The sequence below is a fragment of the Octopus bimaculoides genome, chromosome 16 (genome assembly GCF_001194135.2).
Source record: "Octopus bimaculoides isolate UCB-OBI-ISO-001 chromosome 16, ASM119413v2, whole genome shotgun sequence".
Classification (NCBI taxonomy): Eukaryota; Metazoa; Mollusca; class Cephalopoda; order Octopoda; family Octopodidae; genus Octopus; species Octopus bimaculoides.
In genome coordinates this window covers 51734563-51750156 of record NC_068996.1, presented here as the reverse complement: position 1 = coordinate 51750156, position 15594 = coordinate 51734563, and the positions used below count along the sequence as shown (strand labels likewise).

Here is a 15594-nt window from a genome sequence, read left to right as displayed (position 1 = left end):
TATATATATATATATATATATATATATTGTATTATTATATATATATATATATGTGTATATATATATAAACTTTTTCACTCTAAGCAAAGAGATGTCAGCAATTCACCAGCTCTGCAATATTTTCTTGTTTTCAAGTGCTCTCCACTGCACAGCCAGGTAAACTAACTAATTCATTTCTGCCCCCATACTGGTTGGTATGGAGCAGGCTGAAATCATATATGCAAAATCTTCTAAATGTATCACCGTCCTTTCGTAGGGCGGTATGTATGTCTTTCAGTTGTTCGACTACTACCCGGCCAGCCGGATAGTTCTTCTTGTGGCTTTCTTCGAATGCGTCGTGGTTGCTTATATCTACGGTATGTCTACATATTTGAGAGAAAACAAACAGCCTGAAGTCCAGTTTCAGATGGTCTTTATTTATTTATTATTATTTGTATTATTCCTATACCATTAGCTACAACTGCCTACATCCACTCATCCACCTATACATAAGTTTTAATCAATTTCATAACTAATCAGTTACAATATTTAATATACGAAAGAAAAGTAGTAACGGTTATCTTATAATTGCTTCCAGCAAATTTTTCAGAAAATATATTCTCACCTTTAATTATTTATGGATGTGTGTGTGTGTATGCTTGTGTCAATGTATATGTGTATAAATAAAAAGAAAGGAAATACTCCATAACTTATTGGTGCACATATATGTATATATACATACATATTATTTATATATATATATATATTATATATATATATATATGTGTGTATATACACATTATATAATATATAAAATGTGTGTGTGTGCGTGTGTGTATGTATATATGTATATATATATATATATATGTATGTTTGTATATATGTATGTATATGTATATGCAAGTACATGTATAGGCATACATTTATATTTCCATGCATATAACTGCAGGGTGTAAGTGTATGTGTATATATGTGTTCATGTTTTTTTATAAGTAGTTATATATAAAGTAGACAATTTCATACACACATGCACATACATATTCTGCATATTGTGAGCAAGGAAAATTATGTTAATAGACTTTTATGTCTGTTGGTTCACACTGTTGATTCCACATTCATATAAAGTTATACATTATTTACATTCTTATTATCCTTAAATTTATTCAATATTTTTTATTCTTTCAAACATTTAATAAGGTTTTTTTCTTTTTTTTTTCCTACTTTTTTGTGTGTATGGTTTTGCATGTATGTTTGCGTGGGTCTGTGCGTATCTGCCTACTTGACATTTCTAAAGTATGTATTTCTAATTTAACTATCAGACAATTGTTTATGAAAGTTTTAAACTGTTGGTGAAATGTATATCATCTTATAGTAAATGCTTATTAGCTGCATGCTAAGTGAATGGTGGTATATGAAGTTTTGGGTAAAGCCCTCCTGGGACTGGATCTTCAGACTGTTTTGCTTGAATAGACCCTTTTGCTGTTAAATTGAGAAAAAATGTTTAGTAAGTGTTTGAAATTTTGTGTGGTTGAAATGAGCTAATAATTGGAACATAAAAGCTTACATTTAAATAAATAAATATATTGTGTGTGTATGTGTGTGTGTGTGTATATATATATATATATATATATATATATATGTGTGTGTGTGTGTGTGTATAGATATATATGTACATTTATATACATATATATATATGATATATGTGTGTATATATATATATCTATATACATTGTATATACAATATATATACAATATGTATATATATATATATATATATATGTATGTATGTATATATACACAATATATATATATATATATATGTGTGGATTAGTGCTTTTGAGCGAATGTGTATATGTCTCTAAGTATATATATGTCTTTTCAGACATATGCATACATGCACACATACACACACATGTGCACACTCACTGTCTTTCTCTCTCTTTCTCATGGTGATTCCCATAACCCATTTATTCGTAGATGCACAGCTCAGTTTGCTAGAGCCCATTCCTCTTCAGGTTTTATCTATACATGTATAAATACATTTGTGTGTATAATGTATACTAGGCACACAGCTATGAGAGTTAGGCAGTTGAAAGATTGTCTTCACTTTTGTGATGTGTCTATTTACAATTAACACATTTTAATCACATTAATTCAGACCATTTACCTGCAAATATATATATAATTCATTGTTGCAAAGTACTATAATTCACTGAGGTAAGCTATAGGCAGTACCATAAAATTGTTGGTTCTCTAATCTAGGTCCATTTCATCTTATTGGAAAGACACCTGTTTCAGACTTAAAATTTGTGTCTCATCACACCATGAAAGCAAAAGTTAAGTAACTGTCTAGTCAACTGTTACGCTTGTTAAAGAAAATAATATATATTATCCTTATATATTATTTTATGTATCAATATATATATATATATATATATATATATATATATATATATTGATACATTTATACTATACACACTTGCACAAACATATAGAGATTGCTTTGTTGCTTTAACCATCACAACTAAAACAAACTGAAGAAAGAGTGTTGGTGTGTAGAACTCATTGCCAATGATTTTATATAAAAGAATGGTATGAAATGTCCTAAGTTCCAATCTGTGGAAATTATCCTTTGTAAATCTTAGTAGTAAAAACTAGTTTTGGATAATCTTTACAAAATTATTTATATTTTATTATATTTGTATGTTAATAAATAACAAGCATAAATTTTCATCTAGAGACAAAATTTGCATGACAAAATCAAAATTCACCATTATTTTTTTCCTATTTATAACTTCAATGAGAGTGAACATGAAAGAATTCCACTTGTATACTTATTGTTATACTTACTTCTCACCCAATTTTAAACACACTAGCTTTACATGGTCCATTTGAGAGCTCATTTCAAAAATTGTTGACAATTGTCCCAAAATCTTTTGAAATGGCATCATTACTATGATAAATAGCATTTATATTTAAATCTTTCAGGGGTAGACCGGTTCTATGACAATCTTGAAATGATGTATGGATTCAAGTTGAGTAAATGGATGAAGTATTGTTGGATGTACCTGACACCAGCATTTACACTGGTAAATATTTATTTTGCAGTATTTCAAGTTTAATATTTTCATACGTATTAAATATGTTTTCATTTAAGATTATTCACATGTTTAACATTTCCTTGAATGGTCTTTTAAGAATGTATTTTAAGTTTTTATAATGATGCAACTTAAACGAGCTGTCTTACGAGGCTATTGAAATAATTTTCATTTTTCAAAAGAAACACTTATGCTAATTTTTAAATTTGGAAGTCAATTACATTTCATTAAGCTATAGAATGATTTTAACAGTCTTTATGATGTCTTTAACCACATGTGTGTGTGTGCGTTTATTCTTTAAACTATGTGTTTCTTTTTGCATTATGTTGAAATTTATAAATCGGGCATATGGATTGAAATTCTGATTTACATTGTATCTGTCCTCAAAAACAAGGACCTGTAAATAGCAGCTAATAATAACTAAAAGTAAAAAGGGTATTTTTTTTTTTTCTTCCTCCACTTTTGCCACAAAAAATAGATTAACATTTTTTTCGTTTTTCCTCACGGTCTTTTCAGGTTTTCACATACTTCATAAAATGTTCTCACCTGTAATTAAATACATACTTGTTTATATGTGTGTTTAATAGATATATCTATATATTTAGCGAGTTACTACTACCATTTGTGTAGAGGCGCAATGGCCCAGCGGTTAGGGCAGCGGACTCACGGTAATAGGATCACGGTTTCGATTCTCAGACCGGGCGTTGTGAGTGTTTATTGAGCGAAAACACCTAAAGCTCCACAAGGCTCCGGCAGGGGATGGTGGCGAACCCTGCTGTACTCTTCCACCACAACTTTCTCTCACTCTTACTTCCTGTTTCTGTTGTACCTGTAATTCAAAGGGTCAGCCTTGTCTCACACTGTGTGTCACGCTGAATATCCCCGAGAACTACGTTAAGGGTACACGTGTCTGTGGAGTGCTCAGCCAGTTGCACGTTAATTTCACGAGCAGGCTGTTCCGTTGATCGGATCAACCGGATACATAGTGAAGTTGCACAAGTGGATCAACTGGAACCCTCAACGTGGTAAGAGACGGAATGCCAACAACAACAACAACAACTACCACTTGTAGCTTTGGCATGTACAGATGATATATTTCAGCTAGGAAAAGACCAATGTGGCTTAAACCCAAACCAGACATTCATACTTTATTGCTTAGTTGGCACATCTATTGTGGAAAGGCTACATTGGTCTGGACAAACCATCAAACCTGAATGGATGTCTTTACATTATTAACTGTCATTTAAAGGTCTTTGATTTTGGGAGTGGAAAGTATTATTGTAAGTCCAAATTTCAATCCCTGTTTATAACTAATAAATTTCAGCACAAAAACAAAAATGTAATGCATAAAGTAAAGAATGGTTTGCTCTGATTATGTTTCATTGAGATTATAAGTGAATTTAGGGTACTAGTGACATATTGTCCCAGAAAGAAAATTATTTGTTTACTCTTTTTCTCTGACAAAGTAAATAGATTATATTCAAACCTTGCTTTTTATTTTTCAGTCTCTTTATTGAAGAAGTAAATTTCTAAAGAAATTAGATAAGCAAATTCAGGTATTAAGCACCATGTAGTAAGGTGTATTAACTGGCTATTAAATTAATAACTCCACTGTGATGAGTTATCTTTGCAACTCACAAAAGAAAGCCAAGGAAAATGTCAGCATCTAAAAACCATATATTTGTGCCATAACTGATACAATTTGTAGTGTTAGCAACTATAGAACATGAGAACATTTGTGATATCCCAACATAGATTATATGTCCAAGTGAGTGATTAGCAAGTAGACTAGTATTGATATTTGGCTTATGTCTGTAGCACATACTTGGAACCAGTTGTCAGGTATTGTCAATTTTGCTTTTTTCCCCCCCTTTCTCTGCTATTTCATGTTGAAGTTGTTGATGCAATCACCAACTATAAAGAAAAATGAAATCAAGAAAACAGTGATGCAATGTTTACAAAATTATTCAACCATTATGCAGTAACTCTATAGAGTACATTTTAAATTATTGAATTAATGTACTTTTATAAAGTGAAAACTTTAATTTGTATTGATCTGCTAAAACACAGGTTCACTTCCGTACTTGTGCAACTTCACTATGTATCTAATGATTAATAGACATTTATATAACTAGTGGTTTATTTTCTTTCATATTCCTTTTTTATTAATTATTCTGAGGAATAGGAACAGTGCCCGATGCCTTCATTTAGGTTTCCTTGGACAAATTATGATTAAATTGTCAGCTTGAACTGATAACTGTGTGTTTAAAAATAACACTTGAACAGAGATAGATCCAGTGAACTGTTGTTTTATCAATGAAGGATCAAACCCACTACTGTCTCAAGATGTGGGCACATTGGGCAGTTGCCTAGGGGCCTGATTCTGATGTATTTTTATAAAGTGAAAACTTCATTTAATTTGTGTTGTTGTGGCTTGATGTCAATAAGTACTACAGGGCCCTGTGCATTGATTTGCCCCTGGGACTGCAATGTTTCTGAGGCAGCTCTGATCAGACTTAGTACATCAGTTGGTGTATTTTAACAGGCTTTCTCTTAATTTTACTTGTTTTCTTTTAACTTATTGTTTTTATTTGTAATACCAAAACTTTCACAAATTCCTGGAATTCAGAGCAAAAGACTTAAAAGATATCTCTAGCATTTTGAATTATTATTAAATACTATTTTTGTTTGTTTTAGATCGTCTTCGTCCTGAGTACTATCAGCTATTCTGAACTAACGTACAAGAGGAAAGTGATCGAATATCATTACCCTCACTGGGCGGTATCTATTGGCTGGACAATGGCATGCTCTTCAATTATATTTATTCCTCTAGTAATGTTTATTAACATCTACAAAACAAAGGGATCACTCAAAACAGTAAGTTATTAGCAACTTACCATTTCTTTTTAGTAGGTGTGTCATCATCATCATCATCACCATCATCATTTAGCATCCATTTCCATGGATTTGACAGTTTGACTAGGACCGCTAAGTCTGTTGTGCCAAGCTTCAATCGGATTTCGCTTGATTTTTATGGTTGGATGCCTTTCCTAATGTCAACCAAGAGTGTAGTGGGTGCTTTTTACATGTTGCTGGCATGGGTGTAATTTACAAACCACCAGCAGTGGCTATAGTCAGCTTGACATGTCTTCTCAAGCACAGCAAATCACCAAAGGTCTCGATCACGTGTCATCACTTCCATTAGACTCGTTTATACATATGTATGTTTGAAAGGGATAGTGAAATTAGTAGTAGCTACTATGATCAACCCTCCCTTATTTCCAGGTAAAATACTGTTTTTGCACTGACATTGTTTTTATGCAACAAAGGCCTTCCTTCAGTCTCTACCAAATCCACTCACAAGACTTTGGTTGACTGAAGACTATATCAGGAAATTTGTGCTCAATGTGCAGTACTGTACAAGTGTCTCCTCCTATATACACTGCAAACAGAAAAATTTGAAATGATTGAATACCACCAGAAGTAGAAACTGATTTTAGATAATGTACATCAGATTTATTTTACAAAATTAGTTATATTTTATTACATTGTATGTTAATTAATAATAAGCACAAATTTTCATGTAGGGACAGAATTTGCACGACAAAATCAAAATTCACCTTTATTTTTTTCCAATTTGCATATTCTTAATGTGTTCTAGCAGATTTAAATATGAATATGCTTTGTAAAAGAAATGTTCTCCTGTGACATAAGCAACAGCAATTAGAATATGTGTTCAAATCTGCCGGAACACATTAAGAATACCAGTGGAAGAGGGATACCTAGGAAGACATGGAATGAGATGGTGAAGCATGGTCTTCAAACGCTGGGCCTCATAGAGTTAATTACTATCAACTGAGACATTTGCCGATATGCCATGCTTGCAAAAACCTATCAAGCAAAGTAAAATCATAGTTGTGGCAGTTATTGGCGTTGTGTAATTGGCACCTGTACCAGTGGCACATAAAAAGTATCTTTAGAGCATTGGGCCTCATGGAGGTAATATGGCCAATGCTGGTGTCGCGGAACTAGCAACTGTGCCTGTGGCACATGAAACACACCTTTCGAGCAATGGGCTTCATGGAGGCAATGACAAATGACTGAGACCTTTGGCATTGTGTCATGCTTGAGAAGACCCATCAAGCCAAGTGAAATCACAGTAGTGGCAGATACTAGTGTTGTGCAAATGGCACCCATTACACTCTTCGAATGGTTGGCATTAAGAAGGGCATCCAGCTGTAGAAACTCTGCCAGATCAGATTGGAGCCTGGTGCAGCCCCTCAGCTTACCAGCTCTGGTCAAACTATCCAATCCATGCCAGCATGGACAATGGACATTAAATGATGATGATGATGATGCAAATCATTGTGTGTGCATATATATACAAGTGTATGTATGTGTGTGTGTGTATATATATTTATATATTATTTATTTATTAGGTATTATTTATTCACCATCACGTGTGTGTGTAAGTATGTATATGTTACATACATATACTTATGTTATCATATTGCACAATATTAATTTTTGATTCATCTATTTGAATGCAATGTCTAATAATTTAATAAAGAAAATCATATCTAATTTATTATATAAGTTTTCTTGTTATAAGGTTGTTTTTTTTTATGAAATCTTAAAAATAAAACAAAGTTCAGTAACTGACAAATAGTTTATATTTAAGAAAATATAATTACAAACAATGCTTAATAAAAAATTTAAAAAAAACACATCTTATAATTATTTTAATTCTTTTAACATTTGCAGAGAATTGAATACTTGCTACGTCCAATGCTCAAGTCATACCAACTGCGGCCCAATGAGGATCTTACGAAAGTGACGCTAATCACTCGGTGTGATTATGACTGTGAACCAGAAATTGCTGCAGAAGAATCCGCTACTGTTCAAAATCATTTAATTGAAAAATCAGCAGAAGCCAATCTTGAAATTGTACCCAATTCTGATACTAAAGATACAAATATTTAATAGAATTAAATGTTCTAAAAAAATTCTAGATAATTCCAAAAATTGTTGGACAAACTCTGCATAAACTTTAGCTTAACTTCAACTTAACTAGCAATAGGTTTAATCTTTCTAGTTCTAGCACTGCAGATAAACGGCTATGAAAGATTGTACACCATTTTAGTGTCATGAAACTATGTCTTCTTATTCATTGGGATATCAAAAGTAGATATTAAACATTAACATTATTCAGAATAATTTTTAAAGATTATTTTTATAAATTTATTAAAAAAGTAATTAGAAATAAATTCATTTCAAATGTTAATAATACAGACATCTGTGTATAAATTTATGTACACATTTTATAATAGACGTGTATATAAATATATATGCACATCTAATATGCATGTGTGTATAAATTTTATCAAATCATAACTGAATAGTATTTTCATTTAATGTAGAAATGAATTATAATTTGAAAAATTATCACTTCATTTTTTAAAAATTGATTATTTAAAATTACAACTTGAACAAATTTATGTTATCTTCCATCATATAACTTTTAGATAATGAGTAAATTTAACCTCAAAACTCTAATGAGTATGCAGGTTAAATATAAAACCTTTTCAAAAAAATTGCTACATTTTTCATATATCTTTCTTATTATTGTAATGATAGCTCAAGTTTTCATATATTCTTGCAGTATTGCTTCAGTTGGAAGGAAAAATTTTTTTTAAATAACCTATTAAATATTTTACTGAACTTATTAGCTATGAAAATTGTTTCCTAGAAGTAATTGTACTTCATTTCTTAAAAATCACCTGTGATTCAGATAACTCCCACAGATATAGATATCCATGTCCTTCTTAATAAAATAGACAAACAGTTTGATGACTTTTTTGGCACATTCATGCTAGTTTTATAATAATCCCTTCACAAAACTTGACAGCTTTTGATCAATTGAAATCTAATATAATTTCTCTTCTATTTAGTTTAATTTATACTAGATTCATCTAATTGAAAACAAAATTAACATTAAAATTCTAAAATATCCTCCAGTTTTATTTTAGATAAAGATTTATTTAAAATTCTTTTGAGGAACATAATATTAGAACCAGTTTATTGCAGATTATTATTGCCTTTCATCAATTACGATAAATGCCTCAAATATCTTTCATTAATTTCATACTTTCATGCATTTCAATTCAGTTATAAATAATTTCTTATTACTTTTAATGAAAGACTTAAGGTGTTAAATTTTACATCATCACTGATTTATAAACTGAAGTCCGTTAGATTACTGGGCCAACAATGTACATATATCAGCTATCAAGAAATGCCTAAGACATGAGAGAAACCATTCTGTAACAATGAATTTTCTTTCACATTATTTTTTTCTTTGGAAATTCTAAATAGATAAAAATCATTGTTTAATGTTAGTCTTGTTACATACAAGTATGTATTATTCCTGTATTCTTCCAATATGCATACTGCAATGATGTCAAAGACATTGTATTATTGAATTATCATTTATCAAATTTCATTTTACATAAAGTATAAGTTTTTTTGTTTTTTTTGTTTTTTTCATTTGAACATGATACTTTAATAACTTCATAAGGTTTCAAGTTATTGTCTAAAGTGATTATACAACATTCACCATTATTAAAGACAGTTTTGGCATTTGTTAATTTCTTATGCCACAAAGTATCAAAGAAAACTGGTACATCCTCAGTTTCTTTTTATAAGCTAAAATTGGTCTCATACTTTACTGTTACTAAGAAACTGAAGCTACAGACTTTATTAAACAATGATATGATAATTATCTTCCCAATATATATGGTTTGTTTTATTTCTTGCTGTTTGTCTTAAGATAAAAATATTTTTTAATATTATATTGATTAAATCCCTAATTATTTTGCATTTTGCATTGTGACATGATGTTTGATTTAAAATTGTACAAATAAATTTTTAAATAATGCTTTTTATCTTTGGAATTGCAACAGTGAAGGTGTTATTTGATTAATACAATTTCCTCAGCTTACTCCAAATCCAAAAATGAATAATGTCAGTAATAAAATTAAAGAATTTTCTGGTCAGAAAAGGTAATTCTTTAAATTTGATTAAATTTAGATTCTTTTAAGATTTAAAAACCACTCGAACAAAGAATATTATTCCTATGGCTGTTTAGTTTTACAGCTGTTGCCAGTGTATAAAATAATGCTTTATTTTCTGCATATCTTATGGAAAAGCTCCCTTTCATAAAGGTTAGATAGCAAATCTGACCTTTAGTCCTCTGACTATTATTATTACTATTGTTTTTTTAAATTAAATTTAGATATTGAATTTTTACAAATGCTATAGGTATATTTAAAATATTTTAGTTTAATTACATCATCAGCTGCAGCTTGTCATAATCATCATAATCAGTTATCATCATCATTGTCATCACCACTATAAAAGTCATAATTCATAATTACTTTCATTAACTCATTATCTTCTTCAGCATCATTTTCATTATACCATATTCTGTCGAGTTCCAAGCATATGAAGGACATTTTTCAAACAGGAGCAGTTTGGATTTTATTGTAATATAAAGCATTTGCTTTTTTTGCTTTCATTTTTTTTTTTTATGAACTTTTGCAAATGTAATTAGTAATGTTTTATTTGCTATGGATAGTAGTGGGCCATTATGATAGCTGTTTCATTTTATAAGTGATGCTAATGTAAAATTGTGTCAGCTCAAGTATTTTAACTACTAACGAAGCTAAATAATAATTCAACTTGCTGATTGGACCCTAATCGGTATTGACAAGATAGCATCGATGTCTGCTAAATATTGCTAACAAAACAAAAAAATGTAATAAAATATTTTCACTTTTAAAAACTTGTTTTTAAATTTTATAGCTGAACATTTTTTTTTTAAATCGTTGAATAATCTAAGAGCAATTTATATATTAGTGTAACTTTTTAAAAACATTATTTAACTCTTTAAAAAAATTTTAAGTAGACCCTATATTAATACTAGTGTTAAGGATTTTGTTTGCATATTTACAAAATAAATTAGGGATACAATCAAGAATTTTTTTTTAATTAATTAAATATTTGGTAATTAACATTTTGCCCAGTTATAATTTTCTTATTGTTTGAACTTACATGGTTGATGCTCCCGAAACAATTTTATAAATACATATTTAAGTATATATGTATGTGTGTATTTATATACAATTATATATGTAACTTTACATAAGTGCTTGTGTGTGTGTGTGTGAGAAAGAGAGAGACCTGTCTCTAAGAAATAAATACATACGCACACACACACACATATATATATATATAAACATACATGACATGTACATATATATTCATATACACATTTATATACCTACTTCAGTGATAACACCCGTCACTCAATTTTATGTGTCTAAAATGTGCACATACTGTATGCATACACATGTATGTACGTACGTGTGTGTGTGGGGGTTTGTGTGCATATCATAAATGTATAAAAAGGGTTGTCTGTGACTGCAAATGTCGCTTATTTCAAGGTGTGGTCAAATGGACAGTTCATACAAGCTTTGAGAAAGTCTAAAAGTCACATTCAACTCTCATGTTTATAGTAAATTTGACTTGGCATCCAATATTGAGTCTTTTCATCAGTAAACAAACATTAACATTTATATATATATATATATATATATATATAAGCAACACACACACACACACACATACATATTACCTATGTGTATATATATGTAGACACACACATACATACACACATAATCATGTGTACATATATAGATACATATACATATCTTATAATAATAATGCTACCATTGTACTTATTATAACAATCTCACTCAGTTTTCTGTTTTTTGCTTTTATTTTTCTATTTTGAGAATTAGACAGTTTCAAAAATACAGTTATGTACACTATTTTTTAAGCTAAATAAACCATTAAAATATTTCTAATAGGAAGATATTAGATTTTCCAAAAAAAAAAAGAAAAGAAAAAGAAAAAAATGAAGAGATGACCCTTTGTCTATCATTTGTTATAATAAAAAAAAAATTTTAAAGGAATCTTTTTTTTTTCTTTTTTCTTGTGTATTTATGTAAATTTGACATTTTTAAATAATTTCATGAAAATATTGACGAACCAACAGGATAACATTATCCAATCATCAATGTTTTACCTGCTGAAGTTCAATTAGCATTTGATTTTTCTTTTCCTATGTGTGGATTCATTTATTGCATAAAGATCTCAGAAAGTATATTATATTTCAGGAACTTTCATACCTAAATCTACAATTTATCAAGTTTTGTTATCTAACATTTAACATATATTAGTTGTTATTTCTTGTAAAATATAATTAAGTCTGAATTTTGTAGAATCTAAATTTAAACACCCCCCCCTCTCTCTCTCTTTAATGGTAGAATGTTTCACCAGTAAACTTGATTCATAATAGACACTATGTGTTTTTTGCCTTCATTGTGTGAAACATATTTCGTAACATTATAGAAAACATTTCTCTTGATTACATTTCAACAAAACCTCGATTTCTTGGCAATTTTAGCTGGAGGAATTCCTTGAGAATTTATGGAACAAAACCTATAGCAAGTTAAAAGAAAAATATTGCAATTTATGAGAAATGATGAATTTCTGTTTTGTATTGAATCAGTGGTTCTCAGCTGGGGGGCCCATATAAGATTTTTGGGGAGTCATGCAATCGGAATAGTAAATTGGAGAACTACAATAGTATTTAAAGGATCCATTGAAGATTTTGGTTTAAATGTATTTATTATAAGAAAGAGCTAAATTTCTTTTTACATGTTTCTGGCCTCTGAAGCATTTTCTCTCAGAGAGTGCTGTTGCAAACCTACACAAGTGAATGTGTGAAAAACAGAAATGGTATTTTGAAAGAAGTATCTATAAAACTAATTTTTAAACATCGAATGGCTGGAGGCGGGGGGGTCCACTGAAATAAAATGGTAACTAAAGGGGGGTGGGGGTCCATAGATAAATTTTTTTTAATGGTTGGGAACTACTGGATTAAATGATCACTATAGCAAAACAATTCTTGTCTTCCCTATTCTATTCTTTTTAATTTATTCTAACAAAAAACAGAAATTAATGAGTCCTGAATAATAAAGTTCATGAAATTTATTTTTTACATAGTTGCATCATAGTAAAAATGCTTCATATTTAATTGTGAAATGGTTATTCCATAATTATAATGAATTGTAACTACACATATGTATTTCAGTTTATGGACTTCCTCTGTAGTTTATTTGAATTAAGTAGATATTAGTTTGCACACAGAGCTTTCTTTCCTTTTAAATGCAAAGTCAGCTACAGATTTAATTTTAAGAATAGAGAAAGATAATGAATGTACTTAGAGTCTTGTTTTCTTCCTTAAACCAATAATTAGAGAGTTGATTAGTGTGTTGAATACATTAAATTGTTTCATGTCACATTTTGAGATGACTTCTCTGTAATTTAAATATATAGAAGAAACTTTATTTCTGTTCAAGCCATTTTCGCTTGACTCCAGCTTACAACTCTATCTATTATAGCATGTATATAACTATTAAAGCAAGGGAAACATACTCTAGATTCACCATATTATTCTGGCTTCAGTCATTGATGCTTATAGAAAGGAATAGTTCTTAACCTGTATTAGCATCGTAATTAAACAACAGTGGTTGGTTTCTATGTATTCAGTTGAGCTAACAAGCCAGAAGAATTGATGATCCAAACATATTTCCTTTACATCTATAGATATATATATATATATACATATACATAGGCGCAGGAGTGGCTGTGTGGTAAGTAGCTTGCTTACCAACCACATGGTTCTGGGTTCAGTCCCACTGTGTGGCACCTTGGGCAAGTGTCTTCTACTATAGCCTCGGGCTGACCAAAGCCTTGTGAGTGGATTTGGTAGACGGAAACTGAAAGAAGAAGCCCATCGTATATATGTTTGTGTGTCTGTGTTTGTCCCCCCAACATCACTTGACAACCGATGTTGGTGTGTTTACGTTCCCGTACCTTAGCGGTTTGGCAAAAGAGACCGATAGAATAAGTACTAGGCTTACAAAGAATAAGTCCTGGGGTCAATTTACTTGACTAAAGGTGATGCTCCAGCATGACCGCAGTCAAATGACTGAAATAAGTAAAATAGTAAAAAAAAAAAAAAGAGTATTATGACTGGTTGCAACCTGGAAGTAAGTGAAAAATTACTTGAATAGGAATAAAAAAAACTGAAGACATTACAGAAAACCATAGTTAATGAATTATTGTATCAACTAGCTGACCACGTGTCGTCAATAATGACAGTTAATTGTAGTATTTTATAAATAAATAAGGTGCATGATAATCACACATACTTCCTTTGTGCACAAACACATATAGTCACACAAAGTTGAAACGCTGATTTTTTTTTTTTTTTATCACCCCTTCCTTATTCATCTATCACCCCTTTGTTTCTCTCGCTCCCTCTCAGTCAGGGATATTACTCTCACTACTTCTTCACTGAGTTACTATTTTCTCCTCCTCCTCCACATCCGGTGTGATTCTGGACAAATATATAAAAACACTATGCATTATTATATTAGGAGATTATTGATTTTATATAAATGTCATAACTGACTATATGTATACTTGTACACTAACAATTTCACAGGTAACTTTTCTACATTTCTTGAGTCCCACAAAGCCTTCATCAGTCTACTTTTCATATACTATGTTGATCATCTAATAAAATTCTAGAAAGAAATATTCCTAACATAATCAAATTTTATTTCCTTCTTTCTGCAATAGCCTCTCTGATCTTTTTTCGTAACCATCAAGTTGATGCAGTTTAGCATCAACATTTTACAAGGACTTAACACTAAATGTCAACTTTAGAATTACATTTGAGATTATTTCCCATAATCCTATCATCTGAACATACTCAATCTGTCTTATGTTTTCTATTCGAGGAAGTCTACTGTTGATTGGCTTTCTATAAGAGAATGAGATGGAAATTTCTAATTGGAAAGATAGCAGTTTTACAGACAACCATTCCTGTCAGAAGGATTGAACTCAGAACAACAGATTATCATCACTTTGCAGTGCATTATCAAATAATGATACTCTGTTTCTTTCTACCAAGTAGTTTACTTATTTGGGAGATACAATAGTTTCTCAAGAAACTACTTCATATGTTTTTAACAGTAAATTACATCTTAAAAAACCTGAAAGGTATAATTCTATCAACATATTGTGATCATAGAGGAAGATGAAATGTTGATACAATTATTACACTTACAATATATTATGCAATTTTGTAATAATAGTATGGAACTACAATAATAAAAATTCTTAAATGTGTATGTACATGTGAATACTACATGGCCAAAGTTCTGTTCCACTGCATGAAATGTCTTCTGTTGTAGCCTTGTGAGTACACTTGGCTAGATGAGAACAGAGGAAGCTTGTTTGATGGATCCAGCCTACAATTCAGAAGTCTAGCTTCCTTGTGACACATTGTTTCTGTTTGAAGATTATGTTAAGGATACAC

At 30.4% G+C, this 15594-nt stretch overlaps 1 protein-coding gene across 2 annotated transcripts in view; it reads left to right on the top strand.

Annotated features, from left to right (window-relative positions):
* Positions 1-12112, top strand: part of LOC106876957 (sodium- and chloride-dependent taurine transporter) — an 87888-nt gene extending 75776 nt beyond the window's left edge. For both annotated transcript variants that reach the window (XM_014925737.2, XM_014925729.2), the window contains exons 11-14: positions 257-356; positions 2968-3068; positions 5775-5954; positions 7842-12112. In XM_014925737.2, coding sequence (XP_014781223.1) covers positions 257-356; positions 2968-3068; positions 5775-5954; positions 7842-8060 — 600 coding nt within the window. In that variant the 3' untranslated portion in view covers positions 8061-12112. The remainder of the gene's footprint in view (positions 1-256; positions 357-2967; positions 3069-5774; positions 5955-7841) is intronic.
* The last annotated feature ends 3482 nt before the right edge of the window (positions 12113-15594 follow it).